At 40.8% G+C, this 27,903-nt stretch overlaps 1 protein-coding gene across 1 annotated transcript in view; it reads left to right on the forward strand.

The window, feature by feature from the left end:
- The first annotated feature begins 511 nt into the window (after nt 1-511).
- The window catches only part of mpdu1b (mannose-P-dolichol utilization defect 1b), a 33,542-nt gene continuing 6,150 nt past the window's right edge, over nt 512-27,903 (forward strand). The window contains exons 1-5 of the mRNA XM_034164946.1: nt 512-685; nt 10,048-10,113; nt 16,541-16,673; nt 16,824-16,909; nt 25,185-25,303. Coding sequence (XP_034020837.1) covers nt 559-685; nt 10,048-10,113; nt 16,541-16,673; nt 16,824-16,909; nt 25,185-25,303 — 531 coding nt within the window. The 5' untranslated portion in view covers nt 512-558. The remainder of the gene's footprint in view (nt 686-10,047; nt 10,114-16,540; nt 16,674-16,823; nt 16,910-25,184; nt 25,304-27,903) is intronic.

Consider the following 27,903-nt stretch of genomic DNA (forward strand, 5'->3'; position numbering starts at 1 on the left):
TTTACATCCCACACAGCTGACTTTATTTTCCCAAATTTTTCTTTTGTTCGGATCTGAGGGGAATCTGTACATCTTGAAGCCCTTGTGTCTATTTGTGCTTCCAAATGCATAACAATCCGGCATTTTCAGCAAATAAATTAATAAAATTGCTGCATTTACATGCAGACACATTAACAGCGAAGAACATTTTGGCCCCAAGATGGCACCACGAGTCACGTGACCGTTTTTTCCGGCTCGTCATGTCGCTATTGGCTCTGCAGTCGTAAAAGCAGAAGAGGAACAATTTTGTTGAACACACACACACAAAAAAATGCTGACGCCTTCTCTATAAGGAACTTTTTTATTTTTCTTGTATATCTGTTTCAATTTATAACGGTGATACTGTGACTTTTCTGTGGCCTTGTGCTTTTTTCGTTTGTTTGTTATTGTATTTGTTGAAATAAAGTTTTGGGAAAAATAAAAGAGAAAAAAAAAAAGCAGAAGAGGAAGAAGTGTTCCGGTGGAATGTTTGTGTCGGAAGTGTTTATGTGTTACACGTGCGTCCAGTAAGGCTTTACAATGGCGGAGAGTTCGGATTTGGATAAAGCCTCCTGTTTTATGGATCCACTCAAAGGCGTCTTGTTGGCTTATATTATGCCAGAGTCATGTTACGACGAGTTTTTTCTTAATTTCAATTTTTTAGACGGTAAGTACTGAAAGTAGCTTCCAAGGTGTCACACAACCCAGCAGACTTTGACAAGACTCACTTCAGTTAGTGTTTGATTAACCTGTTATCAAAATGTACTCTGTGACTTCCGCAGAATCACCTTCAAAACCACTGTTATCTAGCAGGTACTTTTTTAACACAAGAAGAGTGATACAGACGGTCGCCCAGTTACGAATCACCTTTTTAAAAGTCGGAGCCATAATGCAACTGAATGTCCTTTATTGTGTATTGTTGTATTCGGGATTTGGATGTTATTTAGCTGAAAAGTCTGGGTGGAGTAGCGCTTCTACTTAAAGTGTGAAGCCACATTATGTGTGGCGCAAGCATTTGCCAGAAACGGATCACTTTTGCCAGTTCCGGATTACGACACTCTGCGTCACTTTGGGTTCGTTCCTGCCATCTGGCTGGAGCCCTTCTAATGCAGAATGATACACACTGCCCGAGAATGTGTTTTGAACACAAAATGATAGAAATAATACTTATTAAATGAGAATTTACTTCGTTTCGAAAAGCGCCGTTATACGTTTTTACGAGCAAAAAATGAAGTGTGGAGGTGAGATTTCTCCCGAATTACAAAGTAAAAGCCCCCACATTCATGCCCATTCGTGATGTTGAGATGACCCCCAAAGTCCACATGGATCACAACTACAGACACGAGGCTGCTACTTCAGTGATCAGCAACCGGCAAATTTTCGCGTCGGAGATAAATGCGCGCAGCAATTAAACAGTAAGACATAACACACTGACATTTTCTACCCAAGTAAGTATTTTCCCACTCTAGAACCAAAGACACTGAATGGCTAACTCACCTTTGCTACGTTTTAGAGATCGTTACTTTAAACTTGCAGGAATGAGTGAGTCAGAAAAAGCGCGCACACCGCAGACACCGGCATGTTTTGATTCCTCTGCTGATCACAAGGACGGCTGGATCCGGTCGTTTGTAGACAAAACAATCTTTCCATTGGTACCAAGTATTAGCTTATTCGTGCTGATTATGAGAAATGGCGGCACAAAAACTACAGCAGTGATCCGGAACTGGGCAAGTGACTGTATTTATTGTTGTTTTTACAAAGCTGGTTTTGCTGCCTTTTACACCAGCAATTGCAATCAAATATTTTTGTTACGTCACTTCCGCTCACCATTTCAAATCAGTTTAAAGCAGACTGAAAGAACTATCTCAAGTGGGATTAATGGCCTGCCCTGCGAGTTTTACCTCTGTTTTTGGAATCTTATTGAAACACCACTGATGGAAATGTATAATGGAGAGATGGATAGCTTTATTACCGTTGTCATTACAAGTGCAACAACAACAACTCACATTTCCACAGACAAACAACAATTAATCCACAATTATTACTTGTTTACCATAATAATGGCACACATCAGAATTAAGACAACACATATACATTTGACATTGTTTATGTGCACTAAACTTTGAAACAGTCCGTTTTCTAAATTGAGGCAATGTGAAAACAAGAGCTAATTAGCTTGATACCAAAACTTAACAAAGATCCCCTATCAATTGAAAATTGGAGACCAGTTACCCTTTTGAATATAGACTACAAATTACTAGCACTTGTATATGCCAAACAATTAAAAAGACACTTTGAAGAAATTAGAAATGAATCTCAATCTGGTTTTACGTCATACGGACACATTAGTAATGATATAAGACAGATTTTTGATTTACTTGATTATTCAGAGTTTGTGGAGTCACAGGTAGTGTTAATAAACTTTTAAATACATGTTATATAATATTGAGTTCAAATGCTCTAAACCCATGTTGATACATTGTTGCATATCTGCTGGGAGTTACGTGAGGTTAAGAGAGATTACGGTCAGCAGGTTTGCACTGGGTCAATATGGTCATGATAGCTGCACAGTAATTCACTGTTAAGATATTTGTCTGCACTGAAAGTACGTCTTGTGAAAGCTAGTGTCTTTCACTATCTTGTTATCATGCGAAAAGTTGTAACGACAGGCAGTGGTTTCACCAACGCAAGGCCTTGTTTTTACATCTTTCAAGTTTGACCCAGTTAGCCACATGGCCTAAGCAACATTTTTTGATCACATAAGCGCACACATGGGAGGACCACTTCTTTTTTGTGAATTATGTCAATGGATGTCTATAAAAACCTTACTTTAAACTATGTTCAGGGTCTTTCTCGGACGGTGCTCCCACGAGCTCTGTCCGTGAGAGAACCAGGCCTGATCAACTTCACATGAAATTCAATAAATTGTCCTTTTTGTAATAACTGAGTCTCGTTGATCCAGGACAGACCCAACGAATCAGGGTTTAATACAGCTATTCTTTTTTTTGGACTTCTACGAAGCATTCGATACAGTGGAACACCCGTGTATATATGGATCCTTAAAATTGTTTGGATTCCGGGAAAATTTTATTTCAGTTGTGAGGACGCTTTACAAGGGCATCAGTAGGTGTTTGATGATCTATCCCAATCATTGATTTCTGTTAAATCAGTAGATGGAGGACTGGGGAGATCCGCTCATTCATGGGCATGATCAATGTTTTCAAGAAAGTTTCACCATAAATCTGCTTTTTCTGTGCTATTACTGTGCTGTTACATTTATTCAAACTCAGTTCCACATTTGTACAGCCACTATTTGTCAAAACAAATACAGAAGAGGATCAGACTATTTCATTCAAGTCTATTATATTAGACTTGAATGAATTTGTTAGTCCCAGTCCAGATGTTGTGAAGCAAGATCAAAAATAATACCATCAGTTTGTCAAACACACTATGTCTGCTATGACACAAGATACTAGTCTGATCCTTAATTAATTTCATTATGAAGTTAAGTTAAAGATGAGAAATAATCGGGTGAAAATAAGAGCTTCACACGCTTGCATCATTTTAAAGATATTAATATTAAAGACTGTTCTTAACCCATCTGCGGTGCCACTTTTACAGAGCCCTTCGCCGTGAAAATAAAAAATAAATAAATAAAATGAAACAGCCACCCTTGCCAGGGTGAAAATAACATTATTCAATCATTTCTGGACCAAGTTGAAAGAAATCTGAAAACACTACACTGGAATATGGATTATAGAGAAATTAATGTCATTCGTGTATATTCTTATATTCGTCGTTCGTTAATGCTCTGGGTTCTAACTGGAACAAAGGGCCTCCACTGCAGATTTCCAACGTGTTCGCTCTTGGGCTGCCCGCTTTACCTCTCCCCAGGACAGTTTGATGGTCTTCAGTTCGCTGTCCAGGGTCCTTCTCCAAGTTGTCCCTGGCCGTCCTCTTTTCCTTTTCCCCTGTGGGTTCCAGTCCAATGCTTGCCGCATGATGTTGTTTGGGCCTCGGCATATAGTGTGCCCGATCCACTTCCACTTTCCACTATATTCTTATATTAGTAGAATATAAAATGTCATAGTGACTGTCATGTGACCCACCAAATTGAGATTAAAAAACATTTCCATTCTATGAATTTGCTCTTACAGAAAATCTCAGGTTGGAAAACCTGATGTGAAGAAAAAACCCGAGGCTAATAAAAAAGGGATCAATTAAGTCTTATGAAAGTGGGACTTTCATAAGTCTCAATTTATCAACTTAGCTTGTCACTGCACCCGACCGCTGCACAAAACAGCATTTTCAGATCACTTGAACCCAAGTTTAAGTCAGTGCACATGGATTTCTATTTAATCTACTGCCCAACGATGCGTAATAACACTAGGAAAGATGGCGGCTGCCTGGCAAAAGCTCACGGGCCGCGTCCGCCATCTAGTAGATTAAATAGAAATAGATTATCCCAACAATTTGGAGAGATTTTCAGTCTGTCGATCAGTACGTCACGGTTGTTCAATTTCTCCCTTTCTATATTATAATAGCCAAGTGGCCTCTGTGTGCGTGCGTGTGTTTGGCTTTGATCACTGCGGTATTGTATCACTTCCTGTTCCGGAGCACAGCAGTGTTTTGCTGTATCTGTTAGCTGTTTAATCTGCGCAGTTAGATTGATCTAGTTACCTAGATAACGATTTGTTTCACAGTGTTATCTTCACGTGCCTTAACTAAAGCACTCCCTCTGCTGAATCACCTCTAAATTATTTACATGTTATTTACTTTGCGTGTTTTTAGGAATCCGCTAGCTTAGCGCAGCTACTAGCTCTTAGCCGGTTTAGCATGGCGGCTTCTCCTGTCTCTCCCGCACTTTTCTGCTCTGGGTGTGAAATGTTTAGTTATTCCTCGGCCTCCTTTAGCAGTAATGGTACTTGTAATAAGTGTAGCTTATTTGTAGCTTTGGAGGCCAGGCTGGGCGAATTGGAGACTCGGCTCCGCACCTTGGAAAATTCTACAGCTAGCCAGGCCTCTGTAGTCGGTGCGGACCAAGGTAGCTTAGTCACCGTTAGTTTCCCTCTGGCAGATCCCGAGCAGCCGGGAAAGCAGGCCGACTGGGTGACTGTGAGGAGGAAGCGTAGTCCTAAACAGAAGCCCCGTGTACACCGCCAACCCGTTCACATTTCTAACCGTTTTTCCCCACTCGGCGACACACCCGCCGAGGAACAAACTCTGGTTATTGGCGACTCTGTTTTGAGAAATGTGAAGTTAGCGACACCAGCAACCATAGTCAGTTGTCTTCCGGGGGCCAGAGCAGGCGACATTGAAGGAAATTTGAAACTGCTGGCTAAGGCTAAGCGTAAATTTGGTAAGATTGTAATTCACGTCGGCAGTAATGACACCCGGTTACGCCAATCAGAGGTCACTAAAATTAACATTGAATCGGTGTGTAACTTTGCAAAAACAATGTCGGACTCTGTAGTTTTCTCTGGGCCCCTCCCCAATCGGACCGGGAGTGACATATTTAGCCGCATGTTCTCCTTGAATTGCTGGCTGTCTGAGTGGTGTCCAAAAAATGAGGTGGGCTTCATAGATAATTGGCAAAGCTTCTGGGGAAAACCTGGTCTTGTTAGGAGAGACGGCATCCATGCCACTTTGGATGGAGCAGCTCTCATTTCTAGAAATCTGGCCAATTTTCTTAAATCCTCCAAACCGTGACTATCCAGGGTTGGGACCAGGAAGCAGAGTTGTAGTCTTACACACCTCTCTGCAGCTTCTCTCCCCCTGCCATCCCCTCATTACCCCATCCCCGTAGAGACGGTGTCTGCTCCCAGACCACCAATAACCAGCAAAAATCTATTTAAGCATAAAAATTCAAAAAGAAAAAATAATATAGCACCTTCAACTGCACCACAGACTAAAACAGTTAAATGTGGTCTATTAAACATTAGGTCTCTCTCTTCTAAGTCCCTGTTAGTAAATGATATAATAATTGATCAACATATTGATTTATTCTGCCTTAGAGAAACCTGGTTACAGCAGGATGATTATGTTAGTTTAAATGAATCAACACCCCCGAGTCACACTAACTGCCAGAACGCTCGTAGCACGGGCCGAGGCGGAGGATTAGCAGCAATCTTCCATTCCAGCTTATTAATTAATCAAAAACCCAGACAGAGCTTTAATTCATTTGAAAGCTTGACTCTTAGTCTTGTCCATCCAAATTGGAAGTCCCAAAAAACCAGTTTTATTTGTTGTTATCTATCGTCCTCCTGGTCGTTACTGTGAGTTTCTCTGTGAATTTTCAGAACTTTTGTCTGACTTGGTGCTTAGCTCAGATAAGATAATTATAGTGGGCGATTTTAACATCCACACAGATGCTGAGAATGACAGCCTCAACACTGCATTTAATCTATTATTAGACTCAATTGGCTTTGCTCAAAATGTAAATGAGTCCACCCACCACTTTAATCATATCTTAGATCTTGTTCTGACTTATGGTATGGAAATTGAAGACTTAACAGTATTCCCTGAAAACTCCCTTCTGTCTGATCATTTCTTAATAACATTTACATTTACTCTGATGGACTACCCAGCAGTGGGGAATAAGTTTCATTACACTAGAAGTCTTTCAGAAAGCGCTGTAACTAGGTTTAAGGATATGTTTCCTTCTTTATGTTCCCTAATGCCATATACCAACACAGTGCAGAGTAGCTACCTAAACTCTGTAAGTGAGATAGAGTATCTCGTCAGTAGTTTTACATCCTCATTGAAGACAACTTTGGATGCTGTAGCTCTTCTGAAAAAGAGAGCTTTAAATCAGAAGTGCCTGACTCCGTGGTATAACTCACAAACTCGCAGCTTAAAGCAGATAACCCGTAAGTTGGAGAGGAAATGGCATCTCACTAATTTAGAAGCTCTTCACTTAGCCTGGAAAAAGAGTCTGTTGCTCTATAAAAAAGCCCTCCGTAAAGCTAGGACATCTTACTACTCATCACTAATTGAAGAAAATAAGAACAACCCCAGGTTTCTTTTCAGCACTGTAGCCAGGCTGACAAAGAGTCAGAGCTCTACTGAGCCGAGTATTCCTTTAACTTTAACTAGTAATGACTTCATGACTTTCTTTGCTAATAAAAGTTTAACTATTAGAGAAAAAATTACTCATAACCATCCCAAAGACGTATCGTTATCTTTGGCTGCTTTCAGTGATGCCGGTATTTGGTTAGACTCTTTCTCTGATTGTTCTGTCTGAGTTATTTTCATTAGTTACTTCATCCAAACCATCAACATGTCTATTAGACCCCATTCCTACCAGGCTGCTCAAGGAAGCCCTACCATTATTTAATGCTTTGATCTTAAATATGATCAATCTATCTTTATTAGTTGGCTATGTACCACAGGCTTTTAAGGTGGCAGTAATTAAACCATTACTTAAAAAGCCATCACTTGACCCAGCTATCTTAGCTAATTATAGGCCAATCTCCAACCTTCCTTTTCTCTCAAAAATTCTTGAAAGGGTAGTTGTTAAACAGCTAACTGATCATCTGCAGAGGAATGATCTATTTGAAGAGTTTCTGTCAGGTTTTAGAATTCATCATAGTACAGAAACAGCATTAGTGAAGGTTGCAAATGATCTTCTTATGGCCTCAGACAGTGGACTCATCTCTGTGCTTGTTCTGTTAGACCTCAGTGCTGCTTTTGATACTGTTGACCATAAAATTTTATTACAGAGATTAGAGCATGCCATAGGTATTAAAGGCACTGCGCTGCGGTGGTTTGAATCATATTTATCTAATAGATTACAATTTGTTCATGTAAATGGGGAATCTTCTTCACAGACTAAGGTTAATTATGGAGTTCCACAAGGTTCTGTGCTAGGACCAATTTTATTCACTTTATACATGCTTCCCTTAGGCAGTATTATTATACGGCATTGCTTAAATTTTCATTGTTACGCAGATGATACCCAGCTTTATCTATCCATGAAGCCAGAGGACACAAACCAATTAGCTAAACTGCAGGATTGTCTTACAGACATAAGGACATGGATGACCTCTAATTTCCTGCTTTTAAACTCAGATAAAACTGAAGTAACTGTACTTGGCCCCACAAATCTTAGAAACATGGTATCTAACCAGATCCTTACTCTGGATGGCATTACCCTGACCTCTAGTAATACTGTGAGAAATCTTGGAGTCATTTTTGATCAGGATATGTCATTCAAAGCACATATTAAACAAATATGTAAGACTGCTTTTTTGCATTTACGCAATATCTCTAAAATTAGAAAGGTCTTGTCTCAGAGTGATGCTGAAAAACTAATTCATGCATTTATTTCCTCTAGGCTGGACTATTGTAATTCATTATTATCAGGTTGTCCTAAAAGTTCCCTGAAAAGCCTTCAGTTAATTCAAAATGCTGCAGCTAGAGTACTGACGGGGACTAGAAGGAGAGAGCATATCTCACCCATATTGGCCTCTCTTCATCGGCTTCCTGTTAATTCTAGAATAGAATTTAAAATTCTTCTTCTTACTTATAAGGTTTTGAATAGTCAGGTCCCTTCTTATCTTAGGGACCTCATAGTACCATATCACCCCAATAGAGCGCTTCGCTCTCAGACTGCAGGCTTACTTGTAGTTCCTAGGGTTTGTAAGAGTAGAATGGGAGGCAGAGCCTTCAGCTTTCAGGCTCCTCTCCTGTGGAACCAGCTCCCAATTCGGATCAGGGAGACAGACACCCTCTCTACTTTTAAGATTAGGCTTAAAACTTTCCTTTTTGCTAAAGCTTATAGTTAGGGCTGGATCGGGTGACCCTGAACCATCCCTTAGTTATGCTGCTATAGACTTAGACTGCTGGGGGGTTCCCATAATGCATTGAGTGTTTCTTTCTCTTTTTGCTCTGTATGCACCACTCTGCTTTTAATCATTAGTGATTGATCTCTGCTCCCCTCCACAGCATGTCTTTTTCCCGGTTCTCTCCCTCAGCCCCAACCAGTCCCAGCAGAAGACTGCCCCTCCCTGAGCCTGGTTCTGCTGGAGGTTTCTTCCTGTTAAAAGGGAGTTTTTCCTTCCCACTGTTGCCAAGTGCTTGCTCACAGGGGGTCGTTTTGACCGTTGGGGTTTTTCCGTAATTATTGTATGGCTTTGCCTTACAATATAAAGCGCCTTGGGGCAACTGTTTGTTGTGATTTGGCGCTATATAAATAAAATTGATTTGATTTGATCACGTAAAAACCGGGGAGAGCTGAAATTTGTTGTTTGGTATGCTTTTGTATTTTGGGTCAAGGATCAATGCTGCAAAAATGAAAAGTTGATAGGACAAATTTTTGGAGAAATAATTGTTGCAATAAAGTTTTGAAGAAAAAAATTGGTATTTCCGCACACGTGCGACTGACCGCTCGGTGAGTCGCTCCTTCATGCTTTTCAGTTGAAATCAGTTGGTTTTGTATTGTCTGGTTTGTTTTGTCGGCCAGCTGAAGGTCTTGATGAGATTTAATCACCAAATTGAGATTGGCGTAGTCAATAAAGTCAGTTTAATGGACAATAGTTCATTTCATGGCTTTGAAAAGTGACCAAATTGTATGTGTTTGTACTGAGTTCTGCAATATTTTCATTGAGTGAGAAACGACCACCAGGGGGCCGTGACGGGTAAACGACTTTGAGAATTTGCAGAACTGCCTCAATTCCACTTGTCCTGGGAAGTAAATGCAAACCATTTACCTCCCAGATTAGATGTTGAAGGAATTCTTTGCTTAAATTTGCATATTGAGGATTTCTGCTGTGAATATGACAAAATAACATGCAGTATTTTTAAAGTTTGGATTTATGTGCCCAAATGTTCTGCAGAGTACTGGACATGTTAAAGACACCGGCAAGTGTTGGCAGAAAAGTAGACAGTTGTGCCTTGTGTGGAGTTGTGTTGGCTTTCATCCAAGCTGTCAGACTCTGCAACTCAGCCCTGAAATCTGCTCAGATGTATGCTGGGAGAGTTATTTGGGAACGATGGGACTAATCGGTGACTTCTTTTCTTTTGTCGCAGTGCCATGTCTGAAGATTGTGCTAAGCAAAGGTCTGGGGATTGGCATCATTCTGGGATCTGTGCTGGGTAACTACTCTCCTTGTTTATATTGTTTATATTGTTTGAATCTATGAAAAATATGCCTTCATTTTTTTGTCATGTAATATCAAGTATGTTTCTGGGTAATGTTTTTAAATTCAGCCCAAACGTAGGGTGCATGGTTTGCCATGTTTATTATTTGTCTAAATGGTTTGCCAGTAAAATCTCAGCCACATGGGGTATGCAGCCAGTACTGGCCAGTTGCTGGTCCTAAACCCAGATAAATGAGTAGGGTTCCACCAGGAAGGGCATGCCATGTAAAACAAGCCAACCCAACCATGCAGAGTACAAAATGGAATTTCCATACCGGATCGGTCAAGGCCTTCGTTAACACCCGCTGCCACCAGTGCCAGCGGCTCAATAGGGTGCCGGCAGAAATTGAGTTAATGCTGGGGGAAGAAGAAGAAGAAGAAGAGGAGGAGAACATGTTCACAGACAGTGGGAGAAGAGGAAAAACTAGGAAGGGTGGAAGTGAGAGTCGGGACTTTGAATGTTGAGGGTATGACTGGTAAAGGGAGAGAGAGCTGGCTGATACGATGGAGAGGAGAAAGCTAGACATATTGTGTGTGCAAGAGACTGAAGGGAAGTAAGAGCACGCACATCGGCGATGGGTTCAAGTTGTTGTATTGTGGTAAAGATAGGAAGAGAAATGGTGTTGGGTCATTTAAAGGAAGAGTGTGTTACGAGTGCAGCTGACAGGGTGATGAGTGTGAAGTTGAAAATTGAAGGGGTGATGATGAAGATCATCAGTGCATATGCCCCACAGGTAGGTTGTGAGATGAAGGAGAAATAAGATTTCTGGAGTGTGTTAGATGAGGTGGCAGAGAGTGTGCCCAAGCATGAAAGAGTGGTGATTGGAGCAGACTTCAGTGGGCTGTTGGTGAAAGGATCAGAGGTGATGAGGAAGTAATGGGTAGATATGGTATCAAGGAGAGGAATGTGGAAGGACAGATGGTAGTTGACTTTGCAAAAAGGATAGAAATGGCTGCAGTGAATACCTACTTTAAGAAAAGGGAGGAGCACAGGGTGACAGAGTGGAGGAAGATGCACACAGGTGGACTGCATTCTGTGGTGGAGATGCAAGCTAAAAGAAAAGACTGTAAGGTGGTGGCAGGGGAGAGTGTAGCAAGTTTCAGTGCTGCCGTTAATGGATATTAGGTCTTATTTTTCATCTGTTTCTCAGGGAGGAGCTGTCATGATTTTCCCTGGATCTGGGCTTATTTCCTGTTTTGCCTTTCTCGTGTCCTGTTTTTGTGAGACTTTTGTTCTTGCTTTTCTGTTTATCATGATTTCAGTCTATGGTTATATGTATCTGGTCATTGTATTTTAGTCACTTAAGTCTTGTTTTGGTTTTGTTCTGATTATCTCTTTTCTGTGCATATTACTTTTGTCGCTGGTTTTATGCTCTATATTTTATTTTCTGGGTAGTCATTAGTTGTATTTTCTGTTATACTGTTGCCACTTGTTTAGTCCTGTTCTAGTTTGGTCTCTGTCTTTATTTTCTTGCTGATCACTGTCTGTTCATGTTGGTACTCTTTTCTTGTCTTTGATATTTGCTTCTTCTCTGCATTAGGCATTTCAGTTTTTATCACAGTTGGTTGGGGTTTGATTTTCACTTACTCTGAGTCTGCTTCTATTAGTCACGCCCACCTGTCGCTCTTCTCCTGCTTCACCTGTCTTGTCTGACCACGCCCCTTCCAGCACATTCCCTGACACCTACGTCTTGTTTTCCTAATTATTGCACCTGTTATTTAAGCCCCTCACTTTCTCCACTCCCTGACAGTTCTTGTGCTTTCTAGTTCATGTTCCAGCCCTTTTTGTCTTGCTCTGTTTTGCTCTGCTGTGTTTTTTGAACATGTTTTGTTTTTGACCTTGCTCTCACCTCAGCCCATGACCATTGCTACCTTGTGTTTTGACCAATGCATGTTTTTTGACCTCACCTTAGCCTGACGCCTGCCTGTACTGCCGTCTCTCTGACTGCCTGCTTGTCTACCAAATCCCTGCCTGTCTTCTTGAGTTAAAGCCTTTTACTCTCATGCCTGTCTCAGAGAGTTTTGCATTTGCATCTATCCACCTTCTGTGCCACACCTATTCGGACCCAGACAGGAGCACAGGGTGACATATAAGAGTGGAGGAAGGTGACAGAAATGATAAGCTTACAGAGACAAGCAGTGGAAATGAGGTTCCTCACTTACATTAAGGGACAGGAAGAGAAGTTTGAATGTCCTGGAGAAATTCAGAATAAAGCTGTTACTCCTTTGCGTTGACAGAGCCAGGTCAGGTGGCTTGCACGTATGGTGAGGATGCCACCTGTTCATCTCCCTCGGTAGGTCTTCCAGACACATCCACCTGGGAAGAGGCCCTAAGGACGACTGGAAGGAGTACATCTCCCAGCACACTTGACAACACAGAAGGATTCCCCAAGAGGAGTTAGAAGGCCTGGCTGAGGATGGGGAAGTGTGGGATGAGCTGCATAGTCTGCTGCCACCCCAACCTGGATAACAGGCAGAGAATGAATAAAAAAATACTAAAGATTCAGGCAATAAAAGTCAAAGCAAAACAAAAAAACTGAGAAAGATTTCAGTTGTGACCAAAATTTGCATTCTACTGAAAAGTCCAGAGCAGTGGCATAGCAACCTCAGCACGGGCCCCAGTGCAAGATGTACTGATGGGCCCTACACACATGTTACTAGTTATTAGGTGTACGCGCACAATCACGCACATGCCTGCATCCCCCCCACACACACTATGAGGTCTATATAGATTTTTGCCAACAGTGTGTTGGATTTTACAATCGAATAAATGACTTGGGTTATTGTATTAGAAACTATTTAAGAGGTCACGAATCGAGCTTTCTCAGCCAACTCGGAGCCAAGTTCTGAGAGCAAATGCATCATTGGCTATGAAATGATTATTTTATATAGAGTGGTGTCAAGTCGGAAAAGCGGGACGCATTGGCATGACGAATTGCGCAGCAGTACAGGGATCAGATTCATGCAAGTGTCAAGGTGCCTGAAAAGCACAGACCGGTAGACCCCACGTGAAACTGGTGCACAGCGGTGATCAAACGGGGAAGGGGCATGGCAACCCTCCACAGTCAGATTATTATAAGATACCCCAAGTTCCCTGAAAAATATTTGGCTCAGTGGAAGGGCATCTTGCGAGCCTTGAGCTAGACTCTAGACTCCTCTATAACTTCCCCAATGTCCAACTCCTTGGTTCTTGAGGTTTCAGTGGAGAGGATATGTAAGCCACTCAGCCGTTCCTGCCACGTGGAGCTCCTCGGGTATGTCTTGATAATTTTTAACTTGAAAATGATCTCTCAGCTGATGTTGCTGTCGTTGGCAATGTCAGAAACAAGAGAAACAGCCTGGACTCGTCGGTGGGCTGCTGGCCATGCTGAAAAATCTAAAAATGTCTAATGGCCCGTAGCATGGGAATGCATACAGACTCTGGCCACCATAGGGTAGAAAATGAAATACCTTGAAACGTGATGTAATATATCATTTTAAACGGTCCTGTCAGCAGTATTAACTAGTGAAGTTTCAGAGCTTAATAGCTGATCAGTGTGGAGACACAGCTAAACATTCAGATCATCTCGCTGCAGGCAAAAAAAAAAAAGTATTTTTGAAGACTCTTGGACCATACTTTGAGTCTACTTCCTTTAAACTAATACAACCCCTGGCAATAATTATGGACTCACCGGCCTCGGAGGATGTTCATTCAGTTGTTTAATTTTGTAGAAAAAAAGCAGATCACAGACATGACACAAAACTAAAGTCATTTCAAATGGCAGCTTTCTGGCTTTAAGAAACACTATAAGAAATAAGGAAAAATAATTGTGGCAGTCAGTAACGGTTACTTTTTAGACGAAGCAGAGGGAAAAAATATGGACTCACTCAATTCTGAGGAAAAAATTATGGAATCACCCTGTAAATTTTCATCCCCAAAACTAACACCTGCATCAAATCAGATGTGCTCGTTAGTCTGCGTGTAAAAAGGAGTGATCACACCTTGGAGAGCTGTTGCACCAAGTGTACTGACATGAATCATGGCTCCAACATGAGAGATGTCAATTGAAACAAAGGAGAGGATTATCAAACTCTTAAAAAAGGGTAAATCATCACGCAATGTTGCAAAAGATGTTGGTTGTTCACAGTCAGCTGTGTCTAAACTCTGGACCAAATACAAACAACATGGGAAGGTTGTTAAAGGCAAACATACTGGTAGGCCAAGGAAGACATCAAAGCGTCAAGACAGAAAACTTAAAGCAGTATGTCTCAAAAATCGAAAATGCACAACAAAACAAATGAGGAACGAATGGGAGGAAACTACAGTCGTCTGTGACCGAACTGCAAGAAACCGCCTAAAGGAAATGGGATTTACATACAGAAAAGCTAAACGAAAGCCATCAACACCTAAACAGAAAAAAAACAAGGTTACAATGGGCTAAGGAAAAGCAATCGTGGACTGTGGATGACTGGATGAAAGTCATATTCAGTGATGAATCTCGAATCTGCATTGGGCAAGGTGATGATGCTGGAACTTTTGTTTGGTGCCGTTCCAATGAGATTTATAAAGATGACTGCCTGAAGAGAACATATAAATTTCCACAGTCATTGATGATATGGAGCTGCATGTCAGGTAAAGGCACTGGGAGATGGCTATCATTACATCATCAATAAATGCACAAGTTTATGTTGATATTTTGGACACTTTTCTTATCCCATCAATTGAAAGGATGTTTGGGGATGATGAAATCATTTTTCAAGATGATAATACATCTTGCCATAGAGCAAAAACTGTGAAAACATTCCTTGCAAAAAGACACATAGGGTCAGTGCTATGGCCTGCAAATAGTCCGGATCTTAATCCAATTGAAAATCTTTGGTGGAAGTTGAAGAAAATGGTCCATGACAAGGCTCCAACCTGCAAAGCTGATCTGGCAACAGCAACCAGAGAAAGTTGGAGCCAGATTGATGAAGAGTACTGTTTGTCACTCATTAAGTCCATGCCTCAGAGACTGCAAGCTGTTATAAAAGCCAGAGGTGGTGCAACAAAATACTAGCGATGTGTTGGAGTGTTCTTTTGTTTTTCATGATTCCATAATTTTTCCTCAGAATTGAGTGATTCCATATTTTTTTCCAATCTGCTTGGTCTAAAAAGTAACTGTTACTGACTGCTACAATTTTTTTTTCTGATTTCTTGTAGTGTTTCTTAAAGCCAGAAAGTTGCCATTTGAAATGACTTTAGTTTTGTGTCATGTCTGTGATTTGCTTTTTTTCTACAAAATTAAACAACTGAATGAACATCCTCCGAGGCCGGTGATTCCATAATTTTTGCCAGGGGTTGTACTCTTCCAAAAGCATGTCCATGTTTCTGGTCCAATAAGAGATACACAACAATGTGACGTACACAAAAACATCACGTACAGCAACTGAGAGAGATTTGTTGGCATTTTTAACTGCTGCTTGACCATACAAACCAAGATGTAGTGTGAGAACCAAACGACAGTGCACTCCAACTCATGGCATAGTTCCAAGCTGGTTCTGTTACAACTGGAGTGCTATAGAGCGTGACGTACACAGAACATGACGTATCATTTATGGACCTGGTATTAAATACAAAAATGTGAAATACTCTGTAACAGGAAACAGTGAGTGTACACATTCCCATCTTGTCTTTTTCTGTCCTTTCTGTTATTACTGCTGGATTTATGTTAATAGGAAGACATTTTTCCACAAGGTCTTTGGCGTCACTAGTTGTCATAAATCTAGCTATGTCATTAGTTGACATGGGGGCAGACATATAGTTTACCCATCATTCATCACTGCATAGTATCTTATGAAATACCCCAACAGACAATACGTTATTCTTTATTGTAAATTTAGCCTATTATTCATTAAAACACACCATTTTGAAATATATTGCACTTAACTATCACCAACTGGGAAACCATAACAGAGAGGTTTGCGTCAAGACTATATGGTAATGGATCGGCTGTGAAACATGCAGTGGTGCGCAGGGCACTTTTACGCACTGCGCACAGCATGCACAGTGAGTCACTGTGATAATAAATTAATTCAGACAAATTCACGGGCTCCTGTATGTCCCAGGCCCCAGGGCGATTGCGTGTGCTGCACGGTCTGTCCCTACGCCACTGGTCCAGAGGTATTCAGTTCTAACCATTGGAAACAAAACAAAAATGTTTTGAGCACTAGACTAAAAAAATTGTTTGAATGTATCAACTTTACTTTCTGTTTCTCTTTAGTTCTGTTTTCAGATATGAATGGCTAACGTCTAAAAACACTATGGTTTGGTGACACATGACTTTTCTGCCAGTCAAAATCTTGTCATATTAAGATATGAACCAAAAGCTGACCCATCAGTTTATCATTTGTCTTTGTTTTAACAGTGAAGATGCCTCAGATCATCAAGCTGATGGGAGCAAAGAGTGCAGAGGGACTCAACTTCAGTTCTGTGGTGCTGGAACTGTTGGCGATCACAGGAACAATGAGCTACAGTATAGCAAAAAGCTTCCCCTTTAGGTTGGTCAGCTGTTGGTGTTTTTTTATATATGCAATTGTCATACGTTGTTTGAAATCAACAAAGACTGGAAACGGATGTTTTAGGTGCTTCTTCTACTGAAAGTGATAAATTGCTCATTAAATAAGTGTATTTGTTTTAATGTGATTCAGTGCTTGGGGCGAGGCTCTTTTCCTCATGTTGCAAACTGTGATCATTGGGTTCCTTATCCAGCACTATGGACAAAGAACTTTCCAAGGTAAGACTAATGTTTCAATCAGTTTGAGCAGGTAACTCAGTGGGATAACGAGATGGGCTGGATGGGGGATATGTAGATGTGGGTTCAATTCCCAGTGACACTAACTGTGTCACAAACTGATTCTTGCATTTACTTTGACTTTTGTTTCATAGCAGACAAAATGAACCAAAGATATTTCAGGTTTTGTGTGGCTGATCACAGATGAACTGTGATCAACATCCATTCGTGCATTTAAGACCTGCAGCACATTCCCAAGTAATATTGGCAGGCCAAAGCATTTCCCACTTTGTAATGTTCTCATTCCTTCTCACAACACTTAAAGTATGTTTTGGCCTGTAGGATTCAACCCAATAGAGCAGTTATTTTGTCCCATTGTTCCCGCAACTGCATCTTAAGGTGTTCAATAGTACAGGGTTACTGTTATCTTTTTGCATTTCAAATTCTCCACCTAGTCTGCTATCATGCCCTCGTGTTCCATATCTTTGGAATGCATACAGAATGGGATTTTGATTGTCTTGTTGATAATGTTGAAGGTAGCACATGATGCTCTACAATCTCAATTGTACTTTTCTACATTAATGCTGTCATTGCGGGCATGTAAATTACCTTTGCCAAGGGCACTGACACAATCCCAAACTTGACAGACCCTGGCCTTTGAACTCTCTTTTTCATCTTTGAGCAACATCTGTTTCTTCCAAAAAATCCTTATAATAGCTTTTGCTATTATTACATTCTGTTCCAACACAATACACATTGTGTGATGTTCTAACCCAAATGCTTCCATTTTGTACCGTAATGTTTTGTGTCATTTGTGAATGTAGTGCTTGAAAAAGGTTTTCCAAAGTAATCCCTTGCCCATGTGGCTATATCAGTTATTGATGAATGACTGTTCTTGATGCAGAGCCATCTGAGGGATTGAAGATCATGGGTTTTAAGGGTGAATACCTTAAAGGGCCTTGACATGCACAAGTTTTTGATATCACACCTTGATGATTTAGCCAGTGTATGCCGAGCGTATTAAAAACACTTGCATATGCTGGCGAATGTCTAAGTTATGGGTAAGTTTTGTATAGGTCAAAAGCACATTGAAGCACGCTGGTATATGTCGTAATACGGCGAGTGCATTGAAATTTTGGGCATGCACAATATTTTCGATGTATGTCTCATACGTCCCACATATGTAGGCCATGAATTGTAGGTAAGTTATACGATTGTTGACATGCGTTTCTTGTAAACTAATATAAGTCAAATACGTTCATTGATGCTGTCCATTGATTGGCTGAAATACTGAAAGCTGCAGTTCAGAGTGCTTCAAATATTAAAACTATTCACACACGGAGTAAATATAAAGTCTTAGCTGTTCATTTCAGTCGGTTTCATCATTACTGCCTGATGAAAATGTATGCACAGAAAGCATCCTAATTTTGGAAAACGACCTCTGAAAATATTTTACTTCCTTGTCATGGCTGAAGAAATGTAGCATTTTAAATTTTTTGCTTGTCAGCCTGAACCAGAGAATGCTGCCGCTTTGTCTCACAACAAGAAAATTAACTTATTTTAAAAGTTGAAAGAGTCAAAGTGCCTCATTCATTCACGTTAGCGTTTAACACAGACATGAGTCGACTCTTCTTCAGCATTCTGCACACCATGAAAATAAATCCCATGATCCACCAAGACTAAAATAACTTTATGAAATTAAATTACTTTGTTTGGCCTCCTTGTGGCATGGAAAGGCTGTACGACAGTATACGACAGTGCTCAGTGCCATGCTTGCCAATATTCATGTGTTCCACCTGCCAAACAAAAGGGTTGTACCGGCGGTGGAAACGCAAACCAAGCCAGACTTGACTGTTTCAACCTGTATGTTTATTTGGCACAAGTTTTATGCTAATGCCCTTCACGATGCAACATGTGGCGAGTGGGCAGGGGTGAGTTTGAACCGGAAATTTTCCGCACTGGAAACAAGCACATGTAACCACTTGGACACCCCCCTTGATGCACACTAATATTAAAATGAAATGAAGTTGACCAGACAAAACTTGAAATATCTTGGGTTTGTACTGTCTGCAATGAAATCAGAGTCAAAGTAAATGCAAAAATCCCTGCAGGCAACTTGGTCTTTTGTTTACTAGTGATTTATGAAACCTTGTTGTACATTACACAATCTTGCTGGCCAACAAGGCTGATACATAGGGCCTGATTTACGAAGATCCCAGACAAACAAGCTTGGATTGCATGGGCAATCCAAGCTTGTTTGTCGAGGTGGACACAGTGTTGCGGGCGATTTACTCAGAGTAAATGTGCAATTAATAACAGGTGACTTGGACAGCAGTATGTAAATGAAGATTTTGCACATGTTAAAAGCAAGCACAAAATGAAAGGAAATTAGCCACTTGCGTTACTGGATGCAGGTGTAAAACACATCTTTGCCCAGATCTAATATACATATGGGTGACAAATCAGTACAGGAAAGCATCCTATTTGAATGATTTATTATTATAAGCACACTAACGCACAGTCTGCACGCAATGCATGCAGATGTGCTTGTGTCATTCCACATAGACAGCTGTGCACGGGCTCAGACTCTGTGTATGCAATACACACAGGTTTGCATGCATCATTCCACACAGGCCTCTAGATTTGTGTGACACATTAATTTCTCCTTATCATGAGTTGCAGCAAAATGTACTCTGGTCCACCTGTTCCATACAGACACATTTTTCTTAAAGAAATGAGCATGAGATGGGGGGACTTCCAGTATGGCGTTTAGTGAGTAAGCGTGCATTCGACTCGCTCCTCTGCACTTTTCAGTTTTTTTTTGCCGTGTAAACCTTGTACTTTTTGTTAGGAATCCCAGTTTTATTTTTCATATTTTACACTTTCTGATCACCTGCAAAATGTCCAAGTCTAAAACTAAGTCCAAATGAGACAGAAACTGCACCTGTAACTATGGCGGAGGTTAGCCTTTTGCTGGAAGACCACAGAGCTGTGCTGTGTGCGGACTTTAAGTTTGTCCTCCACGCTGGACAGTGTCCAATCTGCAGTGCGTGACCACAGTTTATGCATGAATTCACACTGATTTTGGTCAGCGTTTGGACCAGCTCAAGGCTGAATGCTCTGCACTCTAAAAAGACAACAAGTGGTTAGAATCCAGGGTTGGGACAACTAATGAAAAGTACCACTGGTCGTCGACTAGTCTGCGACATTTAATAAATTAAGTCGATTTCAAATCTTCATGGTGAAACTCAAATGTGACATTTACGACAGAGGTCCACAACCCCCGGGCCGCTGACTGGTACCGGGTCTGTGGATGATTTGGTACAAGGCCGCATAGAAAGAATAAATACATTTTTACTTTTGTTTTATTTATCCGAGTCTCACGACTTTTATTTTGAAAAATGGCCAGATTCTCTCACTTGCATCTGCCTATGACTCACTCTTGATGCATGTTAAGACGTGTCTGTCACAAGCTAGCAAAACCAGTAAATATATATATATATATATATATATATATATATATATATATATATATTTTTTTTTTTTTTTTTTTGGGGGGGGGGGGGGGAGAAGAGCCTACGACTTCCCAAGAAAAAGCTGCATCTAACAGACAATACCAGGAGTCCTACTTAAAATATGGATTTATTGGGATGGGTGATTCCCATGGACCAAGCCCGCTCTGCATAATATGTGGCGACCGGCTCTCTAATGAAGCATTGAAGCCTTCAAAACTGCTTCTCTGCTTGGAGACCAACCACTCTGCATTAAAAGACAAGCCTTTGGAGTATTTTGAAAGAAAAAAGCGTGAACAAGAACAGAAGCAATTACCGAGGGCCATCGCATCAACAAATGTGAGTGCACTGAGAGCCTCACACTTGGTGGCTAACTGTATTGCTAAGGCTAAGAAGCCATTCACTATTGGTGAAGAATTGATCCTGCCAGCCACGAAAGACGTTTGCTGTGAAGTTCTCAGAGAGGCTGCAGTTAAAAAGATGGCACAGGTGCCTCCTTCAGCTTGCAACATCGCTCAGTGCATTGAGGAAATAGCAGCGGACACTAAGACACAGCGTTGGAGAGGATCAATACATCACCGTGGTACACAATCCAGATTATCTACAGGTATTGACAACAAGGCTTGTTTATGTGCGATATCTTCATCAAGAGGATGTGCATGAGGATATGTTATGTGCACAGTCCTTGCCAACCAAAACCACAGCTGCAGAACTCTTCAAGTCGCTAGACGATTATACATCAGCAAAACTGAAATGGTCCTTTTCGTGTCGGCAGAAGGCTGTCTGGTTTAACTGCTCAGATTAAGGAGGTTGCACCTGAATGTGAGTCTACGCACTGCGCCACTTACAGGGAAATGCTGGCGAGCTGAAAAGTGCCACCGGAATTCAACACTGTATTGAATGATGTTAAAGTTATTGGCACACGCCCTTAACTGGCACCTGTTCGAGCAGCTTTGTGAGGAGATGTACGCGGAGCACAGGTACCTTCTCGTATACACAGAAATAGGTTGGTTATCCTGACGGAGATCTCTGGCCAGAGTGTTTGAATTACAAGAGCCACTGCAGAGATTTCTCTCAGAAAAGAATTCACCGCTGGTAGCAGATTTCAGTGACGCTCACAAACCTCACTTAGTTGTGTAACATATTCAACCAACTCAATATTTCACTTCAGGGGAAAATGACAACTGTCTTCAAGTTGGCAGATAAAGTAGCTGCATTTAAAGCCAAACTGGATTCCTGGGGACAGTGTGTGAACAGAGGTATATTTGACATGTTTCAAACATTACCATGGTTTTGGAAGAGCCTGAGCCTTCATTCTCCCAGCTGGTGTATGATCACCTGTCTTTGCTTTTAAGACTTGGAGTTCTATTTCCCAACCACACAAGACCCACAAACTGCCAAGGAATGGAACCACGACCCAAACAAACCACGTGAATAAATCCCATGATCCATGATCTTCTTGCATGTCTATGCAAGAAGAAGATCAACTGCTGGAGATTGTAGTCGACAGCTGCTTATAAGTATGTTCGAGACAACAACGCTGCCGGTGTTCTGGATTAAAGTCAAAGCAGAATACCCTGAGATCTCCACAACTGCACTGAAAACCCTGTTGCCGTTTCTGACATCTGTAGAAACGGCAACAGGGTTGCTGTTTAATTGGGTTTAATTGCAGTTTAATTACATTAATTGGGTTTTCAATATTAAATTTTAAACAGCTGCAAAATCTGTAACTTGGATCAGATCTGAATAAAATTTTGTCAGTCGATAAAGGATACCATCCTACATAATGCTGTCAAATATGAAAGAAATTTGATCTTTTTTGACAGTTAATGGATTTTTGAAAATTTGTTCGTTAGGGTGAACGAATTTTCCTCTGATAGGGATTTTTCCTGGCTTTGAATTTTGACCTTTGACCTTGAAAATTGAATCAGTTCTTGCCTATCAGAATATCAGAATTTCATAATGATATATGAAAAATTGTGGGCTCCAGGCTGTTCACAGACAGACAAACGGGGCAAAAACATAACCACCTCCAACTTTGTTGGTGGGGGTAAAATTTTGCAGCATTAGCATGAAGACGATACCTGCATTCGTTTACTAGTCATAGACTACCCATTTGAGCTGACTAGTTGACCTGCCAAGGTTCACACACTTTCTACACTGAGTGAAGGGAGTGGCAGAAGCTCTTTTAAGGGTTAAATGAATTTTACAAATGGGTTTTGATTAATTGACTAATAAATGAAAGCTGTCACACTGAGAGTGACAGGTAATTGCCAAAAGGTGAAAAAGAGAGACTTCCACGAGGAACGAGCACCATGAAGAGGGACTCACGAGTACGACCATTCACTATATTCATGCCAAATTTGGAGGCGAAATTTCAAAAATTGCAACCAGGAAAGCTGTTTTGTTGAATTTAATGTTTGACCTTCCTGTGACCTTGACCTTTGATCTCAAGCTTGATCTTTTTGTGTGCTGAAAAGTGTTGATAAGAATTCTATATGTGAACGCCTTGTACCCTTAAAAAAAAAAAAATCTAAATTTTGAAAGTTTTTTTGTGTGTGTGTCTGTGATTTAATTATGTCATCAAATGATGGTCAAGTGATGATCCTGAGGATGGATAAGGGTCGTTTGTTAGCAGAATCTGTGATCAGGTGAAACACTGTAGGTGAAACCAGCCCGACACAGCAAATATCGCCATAATCCGATGCAGTCGGGAGGAAAAGAGGCAAGGTCAGCAGTGTCAGAACGCATCCAGATTACCTCATCCACACCTGAGCGATGGCATCCAAAGTGCATGTAGACAACAGGTAGATGACTCAGACAGCCTCAAAAGGTGCTGAAGACTGACCGATGTCTAATCGTCTGGATGGCAAACACGGGAGGGAGTGGGAGGGAGTGCTGTGTTCCTCCCTTTGCACAGTCCCTGCCGGTACTGAACATCGCAGTACAGCCAACGTATGGACCGGACTCAGGCCATTTGGCCTCATATGGCTTTGATTATGGTGCACTCACTCACTCACCCATGCAGTCACATCTGCGCTCATCCTCCCCTTCACAGCGCTACTGATCTTTACGTGTGTGTGCGTGGAGCAGAGGTGCTGCACTGATGACATGACGTGTGTGTGTGTGTGTGTGTGTGTGTGTTCACAATGGTTGAATGAGCCATGTGTGCGCCGTTGTCAGCTGCTGGAACTGCTGGCAGTGGGCCATGCTGTCCCATGTGTTTTAAATTTTTTTTTTTTTGTGTGTGTGTGTGTTTTGGCTCACTTCAGCAGCACAACACAACTCTGGACACCACGATGGTTGGATGATCACATGGGATTTATTTTTGCCGTGGTTGATTCCAGCACACAGCAGCCCGGTGAGAGGATTTTAACCATGAGCTGTACCTGTAGTTTTGTAGTAGATGTACAGTTCTATCCTCTACAGACAGAGGAGAGCTGGTTTCAGCAGAAACTGCTCTATCCTCTGCAAACAGGACAGCTGCTCACAGAAGAAGACCAAAATGAGAGCCAAAAAAAAAAATATTCTTTTGACAGCCGGCAAATTCACCCAAGTCATCAACAGGCATACAGTTTTAACTCATGGTTAAAATTTTAACCAAACTATATATCAGTTATATGTTTTAATTTTAATGCACTAATCTTGAAGGTTTTAGTGGACACGCATGCTGCAGTGCATTATGGGTAAAGTTTCACAACATGAGAAATGCAATGAGGCACTCTGATTAGGCTGCACTTTACTGCACACGGACAACAGCATTAAACTCTGTATATTGTGCCTTACTTTCAGGGTATGCCAGAAGGAAGCTCAGGTTATGTGAGCTGAGATCGTTTCCTGTTCATGTCATTTTGGGGGAATGTGAAGTTTGCTCTTTAGCGTCCTGCTTATTGTCCTTTACAACGCTGTTTGTCCTCTTATTTATTTATATATATATATATATATATATATATATATATATATATATATATAAAATATGATATTTGTTTTGCGTTAATTAAATTCCACACAGATTAAATGTAGCAGACATGGGTTATTTGGAATATTTGTTTCAGTTTTCAGGGTCTCTACTGCCATCTATTGAGATATCCCATAATGCTTTGCACACCAGAGAGTTGCTGCGGTCTAAACAGCACAGAGAATCCACATGATGATAATTGTAAACGAACATACAACCAAAATGTACATTTTTATGCTTTTCATCACATTAATAAGAGTCTGCAGCAGCTCTGGTGCACAATCTCAATAGGGTGAATGAACACTGGCCATCTATTGGCCAGTAGATGGCCTTCATCTGTATAGTTTGTGGGGGGGTTCATTTTGTGATCTTGCTGACAGATCTGTAGTTGTGTATGATTTTTGTGTCCGATTGTTTCCAACATACACAACACAAAATGATCTGACACAAAATTTTAAAAGATGGAGTAATATCACATAAAATATTTCACAGTTGGTGTGAGGGCAGTTTCCACATTTTGATCATTCTGCTTTAAATTTTTATTTTGCATAATCTCATTTTAAACAAGCATCTGAACATCACAAATGTCATTCGCAGTCAGTGTCACACATCTCTCTTGCTTTTTCACGGTACACTGAAAATCAAGAGGTTGCCCGGTGTGATGTTCTTTTGTTGCGCCCGCTAGTAGAGAGTGCTGTTTGAGCTTGATTGAAGGTTGAATCTTGTAAATAATTTTTTAAATCCATTTTTTCCTGTGATCTGGTAAAATGTGGGTGTGAGCTTTGTCCCTGTGTGTCTCGTTTTCTAGGACTTCTGTTTGTGGTTTTATATTTTGGGCTGTTGGTCATCTTGCTGTCTCCACTTACTCCCTTGTCGGTGGTTACGATGATGCAAGCCTTCAATATGCCAGCCATCGTCATCAGCAGGGTATGCAAAGGACAACGGAACTTTAATATAATGTCAAAGTCTTTGTCTATGTTCTGAATTATAATTTATACAATAATCACTGTTCATAACATGAATCTTTCGTATCTGAGAGATTTTTGCTTTTCAAGTATAAAGCAAGGTATATCAGTCAGACCGTCCCAAGAAATTTACGACACCAGGATTCCAACAATTAATTCAACAAGAATTTAACCAATATACATGTATGTATATAGAGAGAGATTAGTGTATCTCTCTCTCTCTCTCTCTCTCTATCTATATATATATATATATATCTATATATATACAGTGAGGAAAATAAGTATTTGAACACCCTGCGATTTTGCAAGTTCTTCCACTTAGAAATCATGGAGGGGTCTGAAATTTTCATCTTAGGTGCACATCCACTGTGAGAGACGATCTAAAAAAAAAAAAAAAAAATCCGGAAATCACAATGTATGATTTTTTTTTTTTTTTTTTTTTTTTTTTTTTTTTTATAATTTATTTGTATGTTACTGCTGCAAATAAGTATTTCAACACCTGTGAAAATAAATGTTAATATTTGGTACAGTAGCCTTTGTTTGCAATTACAGAGGTCAAATGTTTCCTGTAGTTTTTCACCAGGTTTTCACACACTGCAGCAGGGATTTTGGTCCACTCCTCCATACAGATCTTCTCTAGATCTTTCAGGTTTGAGTTTCAGCTCCCTCCAAAGATTTTCTATAGACTTCAGATCTGGAGACTGGCTGGACCACTCCAGGACCTTGAAATGCTTCTTACGGAGCCCCTCCTTAGTTGCCCTGGCTGGGTCTTCCAGCATGACAATGCTGGAAGACCCAGCCATGACCCATCTTCAATCAATCAATCAATCAATTTTTTTATATAGCGCCAAATCACAACAAACAGTTGCCCCAAGGCGCTTTATATTGTAAGGCAAGGCCATACAATAATTATGTAAAACCCCAACGGTCAAAACGACCCCCTGTGAGCAAGCACTTGGCCACAGTGGGAAGGAAACCCCCCCCCCCCTAACAGGAAGAAACCTCCAGCAGAACCAGGCTCAGGGAGGGGCAGTCTTCTGCTGGGACTGGTTGGGGCTGAGGGAGAGAACCAGGAAAAAGACATGCTGTGGAGGGGAGCAGAGATCGATCACTAATGATTAAATGCAGAGTGGTGCATACAGAGCAAAAGAGAAAGAAACAGTGCATCATGGGAACCCCCCAGCAGTCTACGTCTATAGCAGCATAACTAAGGGATGGTTCAGGGTCACCTGATCCAGCCCTAACTATAAGCTTTAGCAAAAAGGAAAGTTTTAAGCCTAATCTTAAAAGTAGAGAGGGTGTCTGTCTCCCTGATCTGAATTGGGAGCTGGTTCCACAAGAGAGGAGGCTGAAAGCTGAAGGCTCTGCCTCCCATTCTACTCTTACAAACCCTAGGAACTACAAGTAAGCCTGCAGTCTGAGAGCGAAGCACTCTATTGGGGTGATATGGTACTACGAGGTCCCTAAGATAAGATGGGACCTGATTATTCAAAACCTTATAAGTAAGAAGAAGAATTTTAAATTCTATTCTAGAATTAACAGGAAGCCAATGAAGAGAGGCCAATATGGGTGAGATATGCTCTCTCCTTCTAGTCCCCGTCAGTACTCTAGCTGCAGCATTTTGAATTAACTGAAGGCTTTTTAGGGAACTTTTAGGACAACCTGATAATAATGAATTACAATAGTCCAGCCTAGAGGAAATAAATGCATGAATTAGTTTTTCAGCATCACTCTGAGACAAGACCTTTCTGATTTTAGAGATATTGCGTAAATGCAAAAAAGCAGTCCTACATATTTGTTTAATATGCGCTTTGAATGACATATCCTGATCAAAAATGACTCCAAGATTTCTCATAGTATTACTAGAGGTCAGGGTAATGCCATCCAGAGTAAGGATCTGGTTAGACACCATGTTTCTAAGATTTGTGGGGCCAAGTACAATAACTTCAGTTTTATCTGAGTTTAAAAGCAGGAAATTAGAGGTCATCCATGTCTTTATGTCTGTAAGACAATCCTGCAGTTTAGCTAATTGGTGTGTGTCCTCTGGCTTCATGGATAGATAAAGCTGGGTATCATCTGCGTAACAATGAAAATTTAAGCAATACCGTCTAATAATACTGCCTAAGGGAAGCATGTATAAAGTGAATAAAATTGGTCCTAGCACAGAACCTTGTGGAACTCCATAATTAACTTTAGTCTGTGAAGAAGATTCCCCATTTACATGAACAAATTGTAATCTATTAGACAAATATGATTCAAACCACCGCAGCGCAGTGCCTTTAATACCTATGGCATGCTCTAATCTCTGTAATAAATTTCATGGTCAACAGTATCAAAAGCAGCACTGAGGTCTAACAGAACAAGCACAGAGATGAGTCCACTGTCCGAGGCCATAAGAAGATCATTTGTAACCTTCACTAATGCTGTTTCTGTACTATGATGAATTCTAAAACCTGACTGAAACTCTTCAAATAGACCATTCCTCTGCAGATGATCAGTTAGCTGTTTTACAACTACCCTTTCAAGAATTTTTGAGAGAAAAGGAAGGTTGGAGATTGGCCT

This window comes from Thalassophryne amazonica, chromosome 23 (assembly GCF_902500255.1).
Source record: "Thalassophryne amazonica chromosome 23, fThaAma1.1, whole genome shotgun sequence".
In the NCBI taxonomy this organism is placed as follows: Eukaryota; Metazoa; Chordata; class Actinopteri; order Batrachoidiformes; family Batrachoididae; genus Thalassophryne; species Thalassophryne amazonica.